Raw genomic sequence first — 20,832 nt, 5'->3', positions numbered from 1 at the left:
GCATTGAAAGGGATTCGGTCCTAAAACACACCTTTCAAATCGTGAGTCCCACTTGACAATCTTGACTTTGCAACAGCAACCGGGCATTTCGAAACAATTCTACGAAACCAACCGCTGGCTGGTTCGAGGGAAGACGTCAGCAACAACCAAAAAGGATTGAACATTACTTGACCTATGCTCAACCCAATTACAGCCCAAACAAGAGTCCCATTTGGGCATGTTTTTTCTCAAACCAGCATTTTCTTGGGCCTTTAAATATCTAAGGATGTTGACCATAAATGTTGGAGATTCCTTTTCCTTAGTAATGACAAAAGATTATAGATGTAAATATATAAAGTTGCATATTCAGAAAATTTCAAATGCCTATGTCCTTGACAATCAAGTACTTATAGCTTTTCTAGGAATTACAGTGAGTTCCATGTCAGCTTGAGCAGAAAATTCTGTATAAATTGGGAAACCAAGTTGGAGAACATTTTGATTCTACTAATTTTTGTCCAAAGATCACTCATTTTGAAGGAGAAAGTATAATTTCAACTGCCTTTTCTTTTTCTTCATTTTTTGAATTATTAAAGAGGTTTGGGGCTGGCTTACTGATTATCCCACATACCCAAGTCAACCCCAACAGGGAATTAAATAGAATCCCCCCCAAAAAAAAAATCTGTCATTTCTAAGGTTTTTGTACAAAAGTATAAACTATTATAGTCTTCAATTTTTTTCATATTAAAAAAAATTAACTGCATGTATGTTAGTCAAACTCTTTAAAAAATAATTTTGGCTTGTAATATTAAGTGAATTAAGTAAATAAAGATTGAGGATTAAGGGTAAATGGAAAATTTTATTTATTTATTTTTTACTTCAAAATTAACTTGGTTGATACAAAATTATTTTCTTATCAACTAAGGTTTGTGCTGATAATTTGGGAATAAAATCTTAAATTTAAATAAAATAGATTAATGTCAAGGAGTATAATTTTGAAATCATTGAAAAATTGATTAAATTTAGATAAAATCTGAAAATATCTTATTATATTAAAAAATAGATCTAATTAAGATGCAAATTTGAAATAATTAAGTAAGAAACAAAATTAAATTTAAAAACTACATTTAAAACGCTTTTTAACATGTTTTTTAAAAATAAAATAAAGATTTTATCTTAAAGAATCTACGAATATCCGATTGAATGAAGAATTCAGTTATAAATGAGAGAATGCTCCAAATTACTTCACATAAATTCATCACTAATTTATTTCTAAAATGGAAAATCAAAGCGAATTTAATCCTTTGCTCTTTCATCATTTAAACCTTTTTTTTTTCGTTGTTAAGTTTAACCCATTTTGAGCCTTTAATTTCCTCTTTCCTCCGGGAAATATCATTTTTCAAAAATCAAAATTAAAAATAAAACTCGGGTCGGTTCATTATGACCTGAATCGGAGTCTAGATAAATACCAACAGGCAGCATATTTCCACATTTTCACACGTCTTTTCCTCGTTCTTGTGATTTTCTTTGTTTTATTTTTTCCTTTCTATTTTTATAATTTCTCCAGTGTCTCAGATTGGATCTCTCCTCTGCTTTTCTCTTTCACTTCTCTCTTTCTACTGTTTTAATTCTCTGCTTCAGATCTCTTAGCGGAGGTTTTTTCTCGTCTCTTTGTCAGTGTTCCGTTTTGACTCGCAATTGAAAGATTCAATCCCAGCCGTTAGATCTGCTCCTTATTCCTGAATCTTCATCTATCGATCTGAGTCACCATGGCGGCCGCGAATGCTCCCATCGCTATGAAGGAAGTCTTAACTGTAAGTCCTGTATCTAACTCGTCGTTCAGATTCAATCGATTATTATAGAAAATTCACCTGAACTATATCTAATAATCGGTTATCAAGTTTAATCTAATACTTCGTAAGCCTTGTCAGATCTAATATATGTAAAGTCTGCTTAGATCTGTTTGAAATTTCCTTTTTACGTTTTAAAATAGTGAGAATTTTGAGTGATCTGAACGGTGTCGTTTGTTTGCAGTTGCCGAGCATTGGCATTAATCCTCAATTTATCACATTCACGAACGTAACTATGGAATCTGATAAGTATATTTGTGTGAGAGAAACGGCGCCGCAAAATAGTGTTGTGATCATCGACATGAACATGCCGATGCAGCCATTGAGACGGCCTATTACAGCGGATTCTGCTCTCATGAATCCGACTTCTAGAATCCTTGCTTTGAAAGGTCAGTTATCATAACTAACAGCAGTTAGTTACTTTTATCAGATCACGTTAATTGTGTGTTGTAATTGATTGTTATTGATTAGAGGATTTTATATTCAGCATGTCTATTTTGTATATCTGATACTCAGTAGAGCTCATATTCGATCCGTAGTTTGGAACTCTTTTTTTTGTATTGTTAGTGAGACTGTTTTATTAATGGAATACTTGTGCAGAAGAATCTTGCTCGAATTGGTAATTGGTACTTAGGTTCCTTTTGGTTGTTGGTTTGCTACTTGCTTATAGCTTTCTAAAATGAACATGCATGTGATACCTGTTAACTGCAAGGACCCTGCTTACAGCATCACAGTGTGTGTGAACTACAGTGTTTGTAGTGGTTAACACTTTTCTGCTCTATTGTTTTATTGATATATTGATTGGGTGCTGTATTTGGACGTCTGGTTGTTTAGCTTGCCAGGAACAATTTGTCAGCACTGCCTTTTTAGTTTCTTGCAATAGCAGAACTTGGTTCAATTTGTGTCCAATGAGACGAGAAAAAATATGCTTGAAATACAAGTCATGAAGTGCTTGGCATTCCTGTAATGAAAGTAGTTAATGGAGAAGGAGATTTAATATCTTTAGTATTAATGTCACCTTTAAATTTGTTATCTATCCATGCTTTATGCTCATGGACTTGACATCGCTTTTGTAGCTCAACTACCTGGAACAACTCAAGATCACTTGCAAATATTTAACATAGAGATGAAGGCGAAAATGAAATCACATCAGATGCCTGAACAGGTGAAATCTATTTGTTGTCTCAGTTGTTTTCTTTTAAATTTTTTTACTTCTTGTAATAGTTCCATTAGATTCTATCATTAGCTATCTACCTCTCAACATTTATTGATTTTCCTTGACAGGTTGTATTTTGGAAATGGATTAGCCCAAAAATGCTTGGCCTTGTGACTCAGACTTCTGTGTATCATTGGTCAATTGAAGGTTAGATATTATTCGGTTATCTTATCTGGTATCACAGGCCGCTGTACTTTGTTCAGCTCTAAAAGATATCTTTTTTGAATTGTTTTTATCTGTTGTATAAATTTCTTTGGTGTCATGTGTCTCCTTGCATTATACTCCTGGCAGGTGATTCTGAACCAGTTAAGATGTTTGAGAGAACAGCTAATTTGGTGAACAATCAGATAATAAACTATAAATGTGACCCTTCTGAGAAGTGGTTGGTTTTGATTGGAATTGCCCCTGGTGCACCCGAGGTATGAGGTTGCTCTTTAAATGTGATTATTTTTTGCTGTGAAGAAGTGGCTGTTGCTTCATTTGTATTAAGTTTTGGGAATTTGAAAAATGCTACATGTAAAGTAAATTTTGTTGTATGCCAAAAAAGGATCTATTGAAGTAATAATACATTCAAAATATTTCCCTAATCTAACTGGGCATTAGAAGATCTTTAAGCTGGTATGGTTGTTGTGTGGCCAATGTTTCAAACTGCTGAAGTGAACTCTGTGAATTAATTTATCAACTCCTTATAGGTGATTTATTTTGTCTCTTGTGGTGTCATTTTGGATTTGCATCACTCTGACTCCCTTTTTTAGTTTTCTTTGCCTTTTCTTTTTCCCCTTTCTGGCTCTTACTGTTAGAATAGTTTCTTGCATAATCATTATTATTTATGAAATTCTCTTTTTAGAAAATCATTTTTGCTGTCACTACACAGTTCTGATTTTGTTCTATGTGTCTTGTCTCTTTTAGAGGCCACAATTGGTTAAGGGGAACATGCAACTTTTCTCTGTTGATCAGCAGCGTAGTCAAGCTCTTGAAGCACATGCTGCTTCATTTGCACAATTTAAGGTAAGGGATTTCTTGTAGTTTACTCTATTTTACTAGATATCATAAACTTTGATCTAGCAAGCAGCCTATCATATGTGCTTGTTCGTGTTGAGCAGGTTCCAGGAAATGAGAATCCTTCTATTCTTATTTCATTTGCCACCAAGACTTTTAATGCTGGCCAGATTACATCAAAATTTCATGTAATTGAGCTTGGTGCCCAGCCAGGTTAGTGCTTTGCTGTCTGTTATTATACTTTTGGTATCTCCTTGTTATATACGAGGGGAAACTGAAGTTTTTTTTTAATGAATACAAAAACTGAAAATAAAATTAAAGAAGTAAAACAGTTTGTGATTGCCCCTTCCAGTGGTGGCATTGAAGTACACTCAGAAATTACTTTGAGTTTTGGCAAGTTTGGTTGGTTGGGACACTACTCTGGAATATTTGTGTGGTTTTAGCTCAGATGTCTTAGAATTTTATCTATTGCAAGCTCTAAATCGTGATCAAGACTATTCTAAGTTAGAAATTTTGATGGGGTTGTGTTCAAGCATTGGCTGTAAATTAACTATTCTTGTTGAAATTAATATAGTGGCTATAATATTCTGTTGTGTGTCCTTCAGTCTATTATATTTCTGATCTTCTAATAGAACGTATATATTGGCAGGTAAGCCATCGTTTTCAAAGAAACAGGCAGATCTATTCTTTCCACCAGATTTTCAAGATGATTTTCCAGTCGCAATGCAGGTAGGATAATATCCTAGATTTTGATTGTTTTTCTTGTAAAATGTTTATTGTTGTGCCAACAATTAGACAAGTTTTTGTTAATTGGCAGATATCCCACAAATATAGTTTGATCTATGTTATCACCAAGCTTGGGCTGCTGTTTGTTTATGATCTAGAGACAGCGACCGCTGTATACAGAAATAGAATCAGTCCAGACCCAATATTTTTAACCTCTGAAGCTTCAGCGGCAGGAGGATTTTATGCCATCAACAGGCGAGGTCAGGTGTTGCTGGCTACTGTAAATGAAGCAACAATAGTGCCATTTGTTAGCGGTCAAGTGTGTTTTTGTGCCTTTCCTATTTTGTTTTCTGGTATCACTAAGGTGAGACATGCTGGCTTACAACTTCTTATGGTTGTTTTCTGTTTCAGTTAAACAATTTGGAGCTTGCTGTCAATCTGGCTAAAAGAGGAAACCTTCCTGGTGCAGAGAACCTGGTAAGTGTATTGATTTGTATATTTTCTGGTCTATGGTTTGTGAATCTTTGCATTGGGATGATCATTGAGGAGTAAAATCTGATACTATCAACTGTAGATTTTAGTTGCGAGACAATAATATCCAAAGGAATAATCTATTTTAACTTGGAAGCATACTTTTGTGGTAACTTTCTTCATGGATTATGGTATTTCTTCAATCTTGCTACAATGCTGAGATTGACATGCTGTCTTCTTCTTTCTTGATTTACTTTAGTACCATCTTTTTGGTTCTGTTCTTTCATTTGTTATTGCATGATTAGTTTTAGTGTTTGAGATATCTGATATTGCATGTTGTTAACAGTAATAACTAATATATTATTCAATTTTATCTGTTACTTTTTAGACCTTGTTCTTAATGACTTTGTTCTCTCTGTGTACTAGGATGTTGACTCTTTGATTTTGGATATCTCAGGTTGTCCAACATTTTCAAGAATTGTTTGCTCAGACAAAGTATAAAGAAGCTGCTGAGCTTGCTGCAGAATCTCCCCAAGGGATCCTTCGCACACCTGATACAGTTGCCAAGTTTCAGGTCTCATTTTGCTCTCTTAATCATGCAGATGCTGGTTTTTGTGTTTGTGTTGATTTTATCTGAGGCAGAATGCCTTACCCAAATGTTGCAGAGTGTTCCTGTGCAAGCTGGGCAGACTCCACCTCTGTTGCAGTACTTTGGTACACTTTTAACAAGAGGGAAGCTCAATGCATTTGAGTCATTGGAATTATCACGGCTTGTTGTAAACCAAAACAAGAAGAATCTTCTGGAGAATTGGTTGGCTGAAGATAAATTGGAATGTAGTGAGGAACTTGGAGACCTTGTGAAGGTTTGATTTGTACCCACTAGAATAGAAAACTATTAGTATCTTATTCAATTTCATCTAAATTTCTACTTCAAAAAATTGGTATGGATTTGACTATTTTTTACCTTTTTTCTAATTGTCATTTGCTTGTTGTAGACTGTGGATAATGACCTTGCGCTGAAAATATATATTAAAGCTAGGGCAACTCCAAAAGTTGTCGCAGCTTTTGCTGAACGGAGAGAGTTTGACAAAATCTTGATTTACTCAAAGCAGGTGATTGCCACATTTTTTTTTTGTTTTGGCATTTTCTGGGGCTGATGATGTGTGGTCTCCTTTTTTACAGCCTATCCTTTTACTTGTTCTTTACATTTTGGTGAATGCATGCATCAATGACTAAATTGTTTCCTCAGGTTGGGTACACTCCTGACTACTTGTTCCTTCTGCAAACGATTCTTCGTACAGATCCACAGGTTCGTTTCTGTTTTATGTAGTCTTTATTGTTTGAGGTGTTGATGCATGTCAAATCATATGAGCAATTGATAAATATGTTCAAATGTGTTACTCTTTATTAAAGCCTTTTAAGTCAATTTTTATGGATATTCTGATTAAATTAAAAGCTTTTTTTTTTAATTGTTTTCCCATCAATAGATGTTGGTATTATTGCCTTTTCTATGGGATTGGATCTCTGTAATTTTCATGGAAAATTTACTTTTAGATGGAGATGAGTCATCGTTTGTATTACTTGCAGGGAGCTGTTAATTTTGCATTGATGATGTCTCAAATGGAGGGCGGTTGTCCAGTTGATTACAATACCATTACTGATCTTTTTCTTCAGGTCTGCTTCTTATGGAATTGGTTGTGAAAATAACATTATTTTTCTATACAAAATACATGAGATTGTTTTTTTTGGATTTATGCTTTTTGTTTTCAGAGGAACTTGATACGGGAAGCTACTGCATTTCTATTAGATGTTTTGAAGCCAAATCTACCAGAGCATGCTTTTCTACAAACAAAGGTTATTTCTTCAATGTGCTGGTTAAACTAATCTAATTTTGGTTTTGTTTTTTCTTTTTTCGAAAATATTATACTTAGTTTAATAACATTCTTTTCTATGCAGGTCTTGGAAATCAATCTAGTAACTTTTCCAAATGTTGCTGATGCCATTTTAGCAAATGGAATGTTCAGTCATTATGATCGCCCCCGAATTGCACAACTTTGTGAGAAAGCTGGTCTCTATGTGCGAGCTCTCCAGGTAATTGTCTTATTAATAATAATAATTGTTTCATTATTTATGATTTTCTACACTGAATTAATAGTATCTCTTTGATTAAATGTAACACCTTTTCTGCAGCATTACACAGAGTTGCCAGATATTAAACGTGTCATTGTGAATACACATGCTATTGAGCCACAGGTACATGTTGTACGCTATCTTTATCTCTTGGTAAAATTGGAGCATGTAGAACCTCCTGACTTTTTTTAATAATACTTCTGTTTTCAGTCGCTTGTTGAGTTTTTTGGTACTCTTTCACGAGAATGGGCTTTGGAGTGCATGAAGGACCTTCTGGTGGTTAATCTAAGAGGAAACCTTCAAATAATTGTTCAGGTAAAGGGTGTTGTATAATGGTATGCTAAAAATGTTTAGTAAATCACCAAAGGCTAAGTTGTGTGTCTGTGCAGGTTGCCAAGGAGTATTGTGAGCAGTTGGGTGTTGATGGTTGCATAAAACTTTTTGAGCAATTTAAGTCATATGAAGGATTGTACTTTTTTCTGGGCTCTTATTTGAGCTCAAGGTAAGCTATTTAGCAAACAAGAAATTTCGTCTGTTTGATTGCTCACAGCACAGCAATTTATCATATGGTTCTTACTATGATGTTTACTTCTGATTACGGGACAGTGAGGACCCTGATATACACTTTAAGTACATTGAGGCAGCTGCTAAAACTGGACAGATAAAGGAGGTTGAGCGCGTGACTAGGGAATCAAATTTCTATGATGCTGAAAAGACAAAGAACTTCTTGATGGAGGCCAAGCTTCCTGATGCTAGGCCCCTGATTAATGTTTGTGATAGATTTGGGTTTGTTCCTGATCTCACACACTATCTCTACACAAATAATATGCTCCGTTACATTGAAGGTTATGTTCAGAAGGTATGTAATATTCTCTGCTATTTTACTAACATGCTGCATGAATTTAATTTAAACTCTAAGTAATTGAGAACTTGTTTGCTTCTTTTGATAGGTTAACCCAGGAAATGCTCCTTTGGTAGTGGGGCAGTTGCTAGATGATGAATGCCCTGAAGATTTTATAAAGGGTCTCATTCTCTCAGTCCGTTCTTTGCTTCCAGTTGAGCCCCTTGTGGAGGAATGTGAGAAGAGGTGATTTTTTTTTTTGCGTCTTATGTCCTTATTTCCTCCTGTCATTGCTATGTAATTCTCATATTTTGGCATGTGGTTTCCAGAAATCGTCTTCGTTTACTTACACAGTTCTTGGAGCATCTTGTAAGTGAGGGAAGCCAAGATGTGCATGTCCACAATGCTCTGGGTAAAATCATCATTGACAGCAATAACAATCCAGAGCACTTCCTCACAACCAACCCTTACTATGATTCTCGGGTTGTTGGTAAGTACTGCGAGAAGCGTGATCCCACCCTGGCTGTTGTGGCTTACAGAAGAGGACAATGTGATGATGAACTGATCAATGTCACAAATAAGAACTCATTGTTTAAATTGCAGGCCAGGTATGTAGTTATTTAGTTTATATTTGATAATTTGTTGGATCTTTGTTTTAAAGTGGCTTATTGTGCATCATCCTTTTGATCATAGGTATGTTGTTGAGAGGATGGATGGTGATCTTTGGGAGAAGGTTCTAGATCCTGAAAATGAATATAGAAGACAGCTAATTGATCAGGTTGTGTCAACTGCTTTGCCAGAAAGCAAGAGTCCAGAACAAGTTTCTGCAGCTGTTAAAGCTTTCATGACAGCTGATCTGCCCCATGAACTGATTGAGCTTCTTGAGAAGATTGTGCTCCAAAACTCTGCTTTCAGTGGGAACTTCAATCTGCAAAATCTGCTTATTTTGACTGCTATCAAGGCAGATCCATCTAGAGTTATGGACTATATAAATAGGCTAGATAATTTTGATGGACCTGCAGTTGGAGAAGTGGCTGTTGAAGCCCAACTCTACGAAGAAGCTTTTGCAATTTTCAAAAAGTTTAACTTAAATGTTCAGGCTGTCAATGTTTTATTGGATAACATTAGAAGCATTGATCGGGCTGTCGAATTTGCATTCCGAGTTGAGGAAGATGCTGTTTGGAGTCAGGTGGCAAAGGCACAACTGAGGGAGGGGCTGGTGAGTGATGCAATTGAATCATTTATTCGTGCAGATGATGCTACCGAGTTCCTTGATGTTATCCGAGCTTCTGAGGATGCTGATGTCTACCCTGATTTGGTGAGGTACCTTCTGATGGTTAGGCAGAAGGTGAAGGAGCCCAAGGTGGACAGTGAACTCATTTATGCCTATGCAAAGATTGATAGACTGGGTGAAATTGAAGAATTCATTCTCATGCCAAATGTTGCTAATCTTCAAAATGTTGGTGATCGCTTGTTTGATGAAGCCCTATATGAAGCTGCAAAAATAATATTTGCATTTATATCTAACTGGGCCAAGTTGGCTGTTACACTGGTGAGGCTTAAACAATTCCAGGGTGCTGTTGATGCAGCACGAAAAGCAAACAGTGCCAAGACATGGAAGGAGGTGTGCTTTGCTTGTGTTGATGCAGAGGAATTCCGATTGGCACAGATATGTGGTCTTAACATTATTGTTCAGGTAAGTTTTCATTCATGTTGAAACAACAAAATTGTTGGTATGGGTGATCATTCAGTTCCCTTTTATTTCTCCTCATGTTTGTCTGTTGGATACTGTTTGTCCATGATGATTTTGACGGTTATGTTTGTTGATTTTGTAGGTGGATGACTTGGAAGAAGTCAGTGAATACTATCAGAATAGAGGATGCTTCAATGAGTTGATCTCTCTCATGGAGAGTGGTTTAGGATTGGAACGTGCGCACATGGGGATCTTTACTGAGTTGGGAGTTCTGTATGCCAGATATCGTCCAGAGAAGCTTATGGAGCACATTAAATTGTTCTCTACTCGTCTCAATATTCCCAAGCTGATAAGGGCTTGTGATGAGCAGCAGCATTGGAAGGAACTAACCTATTTGTATATCCAATATGGTGAGTTTGATAATGCTGCAACTACCGTGATGAACCACTCTCCTGAAGCATGGGATCATATGCAGTTCAAAGATATTGCAGTTAAAGTTGCTAATGTTGAGCTATATTACAAGGCTGTCCACTTCTACATGCAAGAACATCCTGATCTCATCAATGATATGCTGAATGTGCTTGCACTTCGTGTGGACCACACTCGTGTTGTTGACATTATGAGAAAGGTTCCATTTTGTCATATAATGATCTAATTGTAAAATAAATACTACTGACTTGTTTTAATATTGTTTGAATTCATTTCGGGTTGACAATTATTTCCTTCTGGGATTTCAGGCTGGTCACCTGCGTCTTGTGAAACCATACATGGTTGCTGTTCAGAGCAACAATGTGTCAGCAGTAAATGAGGCGTTAAATGAGATTTATGTAGAGGAAGAAGATTATGATAGATTGAGAGAATCTATTGACTTGCACGATAATTTTGATCAGATTGGCCTCGCACAAAAGGTGAAGTAATGTTGTTCTTACATTTTTGTTTGCTGTTAGATCGGTTTCTGATATTATTTCTATATTGATTGAGTAGATTGAGAAACATGAGCTGCTTGAGATGAGGCGAGTTGCTGCATACATTTACAAAAAGGCGGGCAGATGGAAGCAGTCAATTGCCTTGTCAAAGAAAGACAACCTTTACAAGGATGCAATGGAAACAGCTTCACAGTCAGGTGACCGTGAACTTGCCGAGGAGTTGCTTGTTTACTTCATCGAACAGGTAATCAACTCATTCCTAAATATGCAGAAAAATATACACTGACTGATGGTTTATGGCGTGATGGTCATATCTTTGGAGGTATAAAGCATTATACCTTCATGGTCAACCAGTACATCTGATTACCTTAGTTTGCTCTCTTCCACTTGTTTCTTTAGGGTGCAACTATAAGTATAAAATCATAGTAGTTGATAACCATTCTATAAGTATAGGACACGGAGAGGAAGTCCTCAATGTAAATTTGTGCTTGAACTATGGTGGTTTTTCTTCTGGTATTGTTTTAGGAATGTTGGATATTGTTTTGAATTGGACTTAATTTTTTGTGTTGATGTTCTTTATACAGGGCAAGAAGGAATGCTTTGCATCGTGCCTCTTTGTCTGTTATGACCTAATTCGACCAGATGTTGCTCTTGAGCTAGCCTGGATTAACAATATGATTGACTTTGCATTCCCGTACCTGTTGCAGGTGATTTTCTGTACTGCTGCTTTCATCATCATCATTTGATTGGGTTTTATTAGCTAGGCTTGGATGATTGATCTCAGTGCATCTTCCCATTTTACCCTGATTTTTTTTTTAAAGATCCTTCTTAATTAGGAGATAATAGTGTTGGAACCTTATTTGACTCTATTTTTCTAGTTTATCCGTGAATATACTGGCAAAGTTGATGAACTTATCAAGGACAAGATTGAGGCTCAACATGAAGTAAAGGCTAAAGAGCAAGAAGAGAAGGAAGTCATTGCACAACAGGTATAACAACTTCGAATGTCTAATCGACAACTCTGTTTTCTTGAAAATATTCTCTACCCTCCTGGGAGTAGCTAACATCTTCATTGGGTTCAAACATCTTCCAACTGATTAAAATGCTTTCTGTCGCAGAACATGTATGCTCAGTTGCTACCTCTTGCCTTACCTGCACCGCCAATGCCAGGCATGGGAGGACCGAATATGGGAGGAGGTTTTGCTCCACCACCACCCATGGGAGGAATGGTTATGCCTCCAATGCCACCTTTCGGCATGCCACCAATGGGCAGCTATTAAGTCATAATAGGTTGGTTTGATTGAAGATTTTATTAGCCAGTGGATCCATGTTGTTGCTCCAGAGAAAGGACATCATAGTTCTATTAGTGGCATTTCATCAGGTTTCGACGCCTTCATTTTTTTCATTTCGTCTTCCCTGGTCTGATGGAGTGAAGATCAAAATTGTAATAATGCCATTGTTGTGTCTTTGGAGTGTGATATGTGTTTGTAATTTTTGTTTTGTAGCAAGAAGCATTTTTTTAACTGCTGGTAGAGGACTAGCCGTGGATTTCATGCATATTTTTGTATTTTGTAGTATTATTTCGTTCCGGTCGTTGGCATGGACCGAGTATATACAAAACTCTTCACACCGATCGTAATTTCGGAATTTGATATTCTCATTTAAAATTTGTTTCTCCCTGAACGTAGTCCGTTCAATGTGTTTTTCTTGTTTTTATTTTATTTTATTTTATTTTAATTTTGCTTCATTTTTCAAGCAGAAACAGAAATTAGCTTATGAATAATATGATTTAATAGAATTTTTTTTATTTTGTAGCTGAAATTATCAAAAGGTAAAATGAAAATGAAATTATCTATTGTTTCAAAGTAAAATAAAAAAGATCAGACGTCATTATGTGATTCTTACCAATAAGTTGTTGGATGTAAAAAAATTAATGAGGTCTAAAAACTCGTATATGTCCAATTTATCAAGAATAAGAAAATTTTTCCTTTTTATTTGTTTGCATGTCAAAAAAATAAAATGTTTTCATTTTCACTCTTTTTAATTTATTTTCCATGGAAGTAAATGATTTGTTCTTTTTATTTTTTTGGAATTTTCTTTATTTCTAAATTTTTCTCCATTTTCTTTCTTTTATATCAGACTGGGGCTAGGATTACCACAACTCTGGGCCGGATATTCTTCAAATATATCCATCTAAGGCCTAAAAGCCACATCCTTTGGACAATGATCTAATTTGGTGGGAATCTCCCCCTATATGAAAATCATCCTAAAAATTTATGATCAGCAGAAAATCAACTTTATCTGCATTTGCATTACTGCAATATGTCTGGTTGCTGGGCATTGTACTTTTATGATTTGTTAGGAGCTTACATATGTTTTAAGAATTCATTCACATGGATGTTTCCTTTGTTGATCTTCAGCTTCATCAATTTCATCCACTATGCAGGGATTTGGTAAGACTTTTGGGTGTTGCTGTTGCTGAATCCACTCCATGATAGATGAGCATTTCGGCATTAGTGTTGTTGTAGAGTTCATGGCTGCAGGAGCCATACCAATTGGTGGGCATGGCAAATGATATTTCATTTTCAGATTGAAGATACTTTTTTTTTTTTGTCTGTTTATAAAATGTTTTCGCTTGGCACTGATTTTACTTGCTCCCCCTCTTCAGCTCATAATTCTGCTGGACCCAAAATGGACATTGTTTTGGATGAAAATGGACAACAAACAGGATTTCTTGCTCAAACTGTAGAAGAATATGCAGATGCAATCCTGAAAATGGTAAGGATGCCCGAGTCCGAAAGACTCAAGATAACTGAAGCTGCAAGAAGAAGAGCCAGCAGATTTTCTGAACAAAGATTTTGTGTCATTCCTCCTAGTGATAGTGTTCCAATGGAATCACACCGAAATAGAAAACAGTAGTTGTAGTTTAGTTTTTCTTGTTTCTTGGGGTTCTTCATCTGTCTAATCCTGTCATTAGAGAAAGGGTTGATAAAGCTTTGTCAACAAAATAGTTATTATACTTTTAACTTTGATTACAAACATAATTGAAGGAATATCAGTTTTTGAATGGCAATTGAGAAGTGACTTGACTTTAAGCCTTTGCCAGCCTCTTTCTTCTGCTCCAAGGGAGGTTATCATTAAGGAATGGGAAGATTTACACTAGCTTTTTTTCTTATTTCTTTTAATATCTTTAAGCTTTAATTGGTGTTTTTCTCAGTTTTTCTCAGTCAATTAAAATTATGGGAATTTTGCTTAGTTTAGTTAAAACACTATTTTATAGTATTGTTTTATATTAAATATATTTAAAATAATATTTTGATGCATCAAAAAAAAAAATTTACTAAATACAGTAATTTGAACTCCCTAACAAAATATTGAAAGTTTATAGTACATTCCAATTTTGTTGAATATTATGTTATTTCCACAAATATATGCATTTCATACATGGAATTGAATTAAAATTTAGAAATTTAGATTCAAATATAAGATTTTTTTAAATTTAAGATTTTGAACTTTTGAATTTTGATTATTAAAATTAAAAATTTAATATTAGCACACAATTATTTGAATTTTGATTCAAATATAAAATAATATTATAATTAAAGTCTTATTTTTTTTAATTCCGTTTATAAAGTTAAAATTTTGATTACTAACACTAAAATATAGTAGTTGTAAATTATAATTTAATTAAAATAACAAGACCAGAACAAATGTTACTAAAAACAAATTAAGAAAAAAAAAGGAAAAAGATCAGGGCGTGCCTTTCACGTTCGTTGAAAGGCGGTGGTGCTAAAATCAAACAGCTGATCTCCTTTGATTTCGTTACTTCATTGCCACAAAAACACACCGCGTCCTATGGTTGCCACTAAAGCATGGCTATTTCTCTAAACTCAGTCTTCGGCTTCAATTTTAAGGTAAGACAACCAAATCAATGTCTTCTTTTTTTTTTTTTTTTTTTTAAACTTTGACCTTTTCATTTCTTTCTGCTTGTTTCAGACAGCTTCTTGGAAGTGTAACATTCTTAATGGGATTTATTTCTTTTGTTTTTTTAAAACCTTTTTATGCCATAAAAAACACCCTTGGATTGTCTCTGGCATTAGTTTTTCTATTGGGTTCTCTTGTTTTCAGCTTCTGAGCCTTTTTAGGAGTTGAAAACTTAAGGATATTAATGCAACAATATGTTTTGTTAATCGGATTTTACTTTTTTTAATCTTAAATGTTATAGATGATTAATGATTGTGGCCTAATTCGTTTTAATTTTCATGACTTGTCTAGTTTTGTTGGGTTATAGTACACATTAGTTTGACTGGTTACTCCATAGAATGGGCTTGCAGTTTCCCGGTGATAGCATTTGATGGTAATGTTTTGCTGGGTTGGCCTTCTTTGTCTTTGGAAATCTATGCGGATATACCTCCGAGCAGTGTCATAAAATGCATATTTATTACTGGGGCTGGCTTGGCTCTGATTTAAGTGAAGTGGTATAGTTGTAGAATGGGAAAGTTATTAAGTTAATGACCTTCAAACTTAAGACTGTTTTTCTTCATGGAAAACCAGAACCTATGTCTTCTCTATTCAAAGTATATTAGGCACATGAGGAAATAACTGAAAAAGAGATTTTAATGCTTCCAAATAATGTTGCTTGGGTTCTTCATTTTCCTTGAAGTATCCATGTCCGACATATAACCAGCGGACATGGGTATGGATGTCTGATGCTCCAAATATATGAAAGAATTTAGAAAAAATTGAGCATACCAGTGTCCGACTCTCACCCCAAGTTTGAGTAATAGAACTTCAAAATGTAGTGCAGTCTGTGTAGATGTTGTTTGAGAAATTGCTTGTTTCTTTGCTGGTAGTATTTTTGCTTTTTGGTTTATTAATGGATCGAGTAACTGTAAATGCATAATCCAACATACTTTTTGAATGTATATGGTTTTTCTCTCTTGGTATTAAGTATTTCTACTGAGCAGCATATCTTTTTGTTTTTTAAATTTAATGTAGCTTATACATATTTTGATTACTCTACCCTGTTGGTTGTTTACAAAAGTATTTCCCTAACTAAAGTTGCAAACTTGCAATGTAAATATCAGTATGTCTCGAGATCTACTGTTGGAGTTTCAGCACTTAAGGCGAATCCTATCACACCTCCCTTGCAAATGTATGGCTCTGGGGGACGTATACAGCAAAAGAGATGGGGGTTATGTCTTTCACTTGCAGACAGTGACAGACTAGCCATGAACATTAAGGGTTCTGGAGATGCTGAGAGGCTGGTTTCTGATGATCAAGTTTCAGCTGTGAATTCCCCATCATTGGATTCAGATAGTAATGTTGATAATGAATCTCGCTCCCAGACCTCAGAGGCTAGTAATGGTTCAATGGTTTCTTCAAATCTGAAGCAGGAGGCATTTTCATCTCCTAACTTGGAGTCCACAACAAAAAAAGCACCGCTAACAGCGAAAGAGAGATTAAGGGCAGCTCGGGTCCTCAGCCGTTATGCAGAGTCAAAGCCATCTAAATCAGAGATGGGCAGTAAAGTATTGGATGCCATGAGGGAAAGTGATAAGGGGAAAAAAAGATCTCGCCTTCCAGAGGCACCTACAAATTTGTTTGATGACAGCAAACGAGGATTGCCAAAGCAAGGCCTGACTTTTCAGTTTCCAGGGGGTAATGATCTCTTTATCATCATCTTTTCATTTGTTTTTATCAGCACAGTAATGTTCACAACAACTTACATAGTATGGAAAGTTGGGGCCATACATTTTAATGAGTACTAAGGTGGAGAGCAACCCAATTCTGCATTGTTGGAACTGCTAACTCCTTGACACATCATTGAAGATCACACAGCCTCTTGATTTTACGTACTATGCATTCCCAAATGTTATGTGGCAAAGATTTTACTTTTGGATGAGCCATCTATGCATGAATGTACAAAGTATTGTGTGGTTGATGTTTATTATCAATGCTCAACCTTTTCAGCCTGGTATGCTCTTGTAATTATTTTTCTTCGAATCTTTTCTGCCAAGTATTTAGATTAACATGATAAGAGCAAGGTAATTCCTAGAACTTCTGAAGCTCGGTTCTTTTTAGCAATGAATGCCTGCCTCTCAATCTTCTTTTGACTGTACTTTCTCATTATCTGTTCATAACTTGGGGAAGGAGCCTTGCTTCTTTTTTAACAAGAAGATTAGCTTGCACATTTCTGTCTCACTTGCAGCAATGAAATTTCTTAAGTGTTGCTAAACTAAGATGATATTAACTGCCTCGTTAAGACTGAAATGCTGTCTTTTTGGGAATGGTGTATTAGGTAAAAGGCTCCTTTATCCTTTGTTTTTTCCTGAAGTATTGTAGTTGCTCAAATTTCAAGTTGTGCCCGTTGGTTCTTGAATTTTCAATAGTTTTTTTGCTACTTGAAACTGCAGTTCTATTATGTAATTATGAATGAACTGAACACCTAGAAAAATTACAATTTATGGGGAGCTGTTGAATTTCCTACTGGCCTGATTGAATGACTTTACTGCCTGTTAGCTTCTTGCTATGATTTAGGGCCACGTAGCTCGGTCTAATGCATCCATTTTGGATTTCAAAAAAAAATTTAAGGTGCCTGCATATGCTTTGATATAGATATGTGTTTGGCATTGAAGTCAACCTTTTTCCCTGGAAGTTTCTCTGTAACTAAAATTCCAAATTTGTGCTATTTCTATAACCAATGAAGCGTGTTTTTCAGAAAACGTGTCGAATTTGGTATTTGCTTGCTATCAAACTGCCCAGCTTATGGAGCAATGGCCCCCATATGTCTCCTCACTGATTGATTCATATCCCTTAAATGTCCTAACCTTCATATTTCATTGGTCATTGTGCTGCTTATTGCATACAGTTATCTGTTAAACTGCAGTGTACAACATGACGGACTCATTTTACATGAGATTGTGAACCACAAGTACACGTCTGATTCAGGCTTGAGCAATTTGCTAGTCTTTTCGAATTCATCAGCTTAATCTTTAGTCATCCTCGTTGGAATGAAGAGAAGTTGATAAACATGTGATTGTTGCTTGTTATAATGTGCTTTTTACCGCTGTTTAGCATAAAAAAACTGCTTGATCATGAACATGGTCTTTAGTTAGTCAAAGTTATTACGGCTTTGATGCATTAAAATTGCTTGACAAAAACCCTTGGTGGCCAAGTGCATCTAAGAAAATGAATCGACATTTTCCACATTTTTATTGTGACACTTGCCGACGTTAAAACATGAGATTTGAAGCAGTGGGCTGGAGGTAAACAGTAGGGGTAACAAAATCATCGGCACCATACAGTCTCGGAAAGAACTTGAACAATATGAGTGGTTGATCAAAAAGTCATGTCGATCATTGACAGCCTTTTATTATGAGTTGCAATTTGATTGTGATTGGGGTCCTACATCGTGACTAACTAGTGATGGTAATTTAAGCCACCTTGTTTGCTTGTGTAGGACGCCGGTACTATGCTTAAAACATAGAGAATCAAGTGAGAAAGGACAAAGAAAACCACCAAAACTTTGCCTTCTTGCAGATAAAACTTCTTCGATCCGTCTTTATCCCAAACCACTTAGAACTATGGTGGAGATAAGAAACTAGTATTAGTAACAAAGATCAATGATCAAAGAGGTGTTATGTCCCAAGTACGGGTTCAAGTGTATTTCTCACAATTTTTCAATATGAAATTGAGGCGTTACAGTACAAAAAAAGAGAAAGAGAGATAGCCAGATGAATAAACATAAATATAGCCCAAAGTAGGAAAGCTGAATACAGCAGTTCATGTCATCGTGGGTTCAATGACAACTTTTTAATTCTTTGAAGAAAAGGAAAAAAGATAAAACAGTTCATAGATAAGTATCAGATAGCAAAAGCTAAAACAGGAAAAGTTCCATCCACTACCCCAACTTGTTACAGTTTTAGAGATGTGAATGGTACAATAATTCTTGTAAGACTACAGATAAAGAAGATGCTCTTTCTAGGTCATCTGCAGCCACCGCGGAACAGTCAATCCATGATTGAACAGGCTGCTTCCAACCATCATTTTCTCCACATTTATTTCCGCACAATTCTCTTTGTTGTCCATTTTTGACAAGCATTGCAGTTAATGCTTTGCCAGAGCATGATCCTTTTTCTCTCCAAATATTTCATGATCTATAAAGTTTCAGTTGGCTTGATAAAGTTTGTCGAAAATTAATCCTTGTTGAGATATGACAGCCGGATAAGGCCAAAAATGATTTTCATTTGACCAATCAAAAGTTATAAGATATCACACCAATCACCATGCATCGGAATTTCAAGATCACGCATTATTAGCTCAAGAAACAGTAGCTCTAAATGCCTAATAAAAGCAGGTTGATTCCAGATTATTGGATTTTAGAACTCTTTCTATTAGTTTTAGCTATGGAGAATTCTTACCATTCTAGCCTGCCTGAAGCTGAAAATTGGGTTGATTTCAATGCTACAATAAGCAACGAGTCTTCTTTCATAGTCCCATGGTCAATAGAGCCTCATTTTTCAGCCTCTAGTTCAATTCAATGCCAAGGTTTCCCTTCATGGGGACCACCAATTGAAGGAGCGGCAGAGGATAGAGCTACAACTGTTACCAAGAGCCATAGCCAAGCTGAGAAAAGGCGCAGGGATCGAATTAATGCACAGCTTGCAGCTCTCAGAAAACTGATTCCCAAGTCTGACAAGGTACTCTCTTCAGGCACATACTTTTCTTTGTTAGTTTAATTTGCTAAAAATAGTTCAGAAATGATATTTAGACCCGGGTAAACAAATAAACCATTGAGATTTACAAGCAAATTTAGCAAGTTCAAGACTTGAATAGAGCAAATTCTTTTTTGTACAGATGGATAAGGCAGCTCTATTAGGAAGTGCAATAGAGCAAGTAAAGGATCTAAAGCGAAAAGCAACAGAAATCAGCAAAGTTTTCACCATACCGACAGAAACTGATGAAGTAACTGTAGATTGTGATCTTCCTGAAGACATAAGCCCCATCAATACTAGACAAACCAAGGACAAGATCTTGATCAGGGCTTCTGTTTGTTGTGATGATCGGCCAGAAGTATTCACGGAACTCATCCGAGTCCTCAAAGGCCTAAGGCTAAGCACAGTTAAAGCTGACATTTCAAGTGTAGGTGGAAGAATGAAAAGCAATTTAATCCTTTGCAATAATAACAGTGATGATGAAGAGGCTGTTTCACCAAGCACTCTAAAACAGTCCCTGAATGTAGTTTTAAACAGGATTGCTTCATCATCCACTGGATCAAATTGTCGGATCAGAAGCAAAAGGCAAAGGTTGTTCTTGCCTTCTCAGTTTACACAATAAATAAATTATAATATATACTCCATTTCCAATAACATTAATGCAAGTTTGCGACAGTTCATTTCTTTTTTCACATTGAGAGATGCTTTGCCCTTGTTTATATCTCCTTGGCAGATAAAACATGAGGGTGACACTCAAGTTCAATTAGTTGGTGCATGATCTTTTTTTCAAAAAGCAGGAATCGAATCCCTCTTTCCAAATTTTCTTTTTGTATGAAGTGGCATGCGAAAGGCACGCGAAATCATCATTTAATTTGGTTTTCCAATAAGGCTTAAGTGGGTTTCTTGCTGTGACCACTATTTGCTTCCTGAAAACCAACACTTTACCTTATCACAACATCAATTCTGATGTTGGTTTAATGGTTTTCCTTTCCATCCCCCACTTACAATCGACAACCATGAAAGGAAAAGAAGCATTTACATAGTTGACTCACTTGATGATGGCCGTTCAATTAATCAGTTATTGCTTGACCCAATTTCATTACTTGTATCCTAACCTTGTCATTTCCATATCTTTCTTTCTCAAGCCATTATTATTAGAAAAAATGGAGGAAAACCCACACACTTGCAAATATGGCATCCATGTATAGTTTCTTCCACTCCTCCAAATAGTTTGAGGTCAAGCCTAATATTGTATGTTAATGCCTATCATTAAGTCCATTTGGTGGT

The 20,832-nt window shown here is 35.7% G+C and overlaps 3 protein-coding genes and 1 pseudogene across 5 annotated transcripts; all 4 read left to right on the top strand.

The window, feature by feature from the left end:
- The first annotated feature begins 1,466 nt into the window (after positions 1 to 1,466).
- On the top strand, positions 1,467 to 12,511 carry LOC111310107 (clathrin heavy chain 1). Its single transcript, XM_022909246.2, has 30 exons — positions 1,467 to 1,790; positions 2,011 to 2,215; positions 2,903 to 2,991; positions 3,111 to 3,189; positions 3,334 to 3,461; positions 3,952 to 4,050; positions 4,146 to 4,254; positions 4,691 to 4,770; positions 4,859 to 5,086; positions 5,179 to 5,244; positions 5,696 to 5,812; positions 5,904 to 6,101; positions 6,234 to 6,350; positions 6,488 to 6,547; positions 6,826 to 6,912; positions 7,009 to 7,092; positions 7,195 to 7,329; positions 7,429 to 7,491; positions 7,579 to 7,683; positions 7,758 to 7,870; positions 7,975 to 8,227; positions 8,319 to 8,455; positions 8,539 to 8,817; positions 8,903 to 9,905; positions 10,045 to 10,530; positions 10,640 to 10,810; positions 10,887 to 11,072; positions 11,413 to 11,535; positions 11,707 to 11,817; positions 11,947 to 12,511. The coding sequence occupies exons 1-30, from the start codon at positions 1,746 to 1,748 to the stop codon at positions 12,106 to 12,108; spliced, it is 5,118 nt and encodes a 1,705-aa protein (XP_022764981.1). The 5' UTR covers positions 1,467 to 1,745; the 3' UTR covers positions 12,109 to 12,511.
- A 681-nt stretch (positions 12,512 to 13,192) lies between these two features.
- Positions 13,193 to 13,923, top strand: LOC111309734 (GDP-Man:Man(3)GlcNAc(2)-PP-Dol alpha-1,2-mannosyltransferase-like; annotated as a pseudogene). The gene is made up of 2 exons (XR_016330242.1): positions 13,193 to 13,386; positions 13,497 to 13,923. The product of XR_016330242.1 is annotated as a GDP-Man:Man(3)GlcNAc(2)-PP-Dol alpha-1,2-mannosyltransferase-like (transcript).
- A 672-nt stretch (positions 13,924 to 14,595) lies between these two features.
- Positions 14,596 to 16,800, top strand: LOC111310105 (uncharacterized). Of its 2 annotated transcripts, none has more exons than XM_022909244.2 (2): positions 14,596 to 14,742; positions 15,916 to 16,800. In XM_022909244.2, the coding sequence occupies exons 1-2, from the start codon at positions 14,701 to 14,703 to the stop codon at positions 16,597 to 16,599; spliced, it is 726 nt and encodes a 241-aa protein (XP_022764979.1). In that variant the 5' UTR covers positions 14,596 to 14,700; the 3' UTR covers positions 16,600 to 16,800. The 2 variants fall into 2 exon arrangements, with proteins under 2 accessions (XP_022764979.1, XP_089604363.1); XM_089748237.1 differs by lacking the exon at positions 14,596 to 14,742 and adding an exon at positions 14,796 to 15,185.
- Positions 16,801 to 17,037: 237 nt separating this feature from the next.
- LOC111310106 (transcription factor bHLH51-like) lies at positions 17,038 to 20,199 on the top strand. Its single transcript, XM_022909245.2, has 2 exons — positions 17,038 to 19,530; positions 19,688 to 20,199. Exons 1-2 carry the CDS (start codon positions 19,171 to 19,173, stop codon positions 20,165 to 20,167), a joined length of 840 nt encoding a protein of 279 aa, XP_022764980.1. The 5' UTR covers positions 17,038 to 19,170; the 3' UTR covers positions 20,168 to 20,199.
- The last annotated feature ends 633 nt before the right edge of the window (positions 20,200 to 20,832 follow it).

This window comes from Durio zibethinus, chromosome 19 (assembly GCF_047325235.1).
Source record: "Durio zibethinus cultivar Kanyao isolate XHJ-2024 chromosome 19, ASM4732523v1, whole genome shotgun sequence".
Taxonomy (NCBI): domain Eukaryota; kingdom Viridiplantae; phylum Streptophyta; class Magnoliopsida; order Malvales; family Malvaceae; genus Durio; species Durio zibethinus.
The sequence above is the reverse complement of the archived record's forward strand: the minus strand, read 5'-3'. Positions and strand labels throughout refer to the sequence as shown.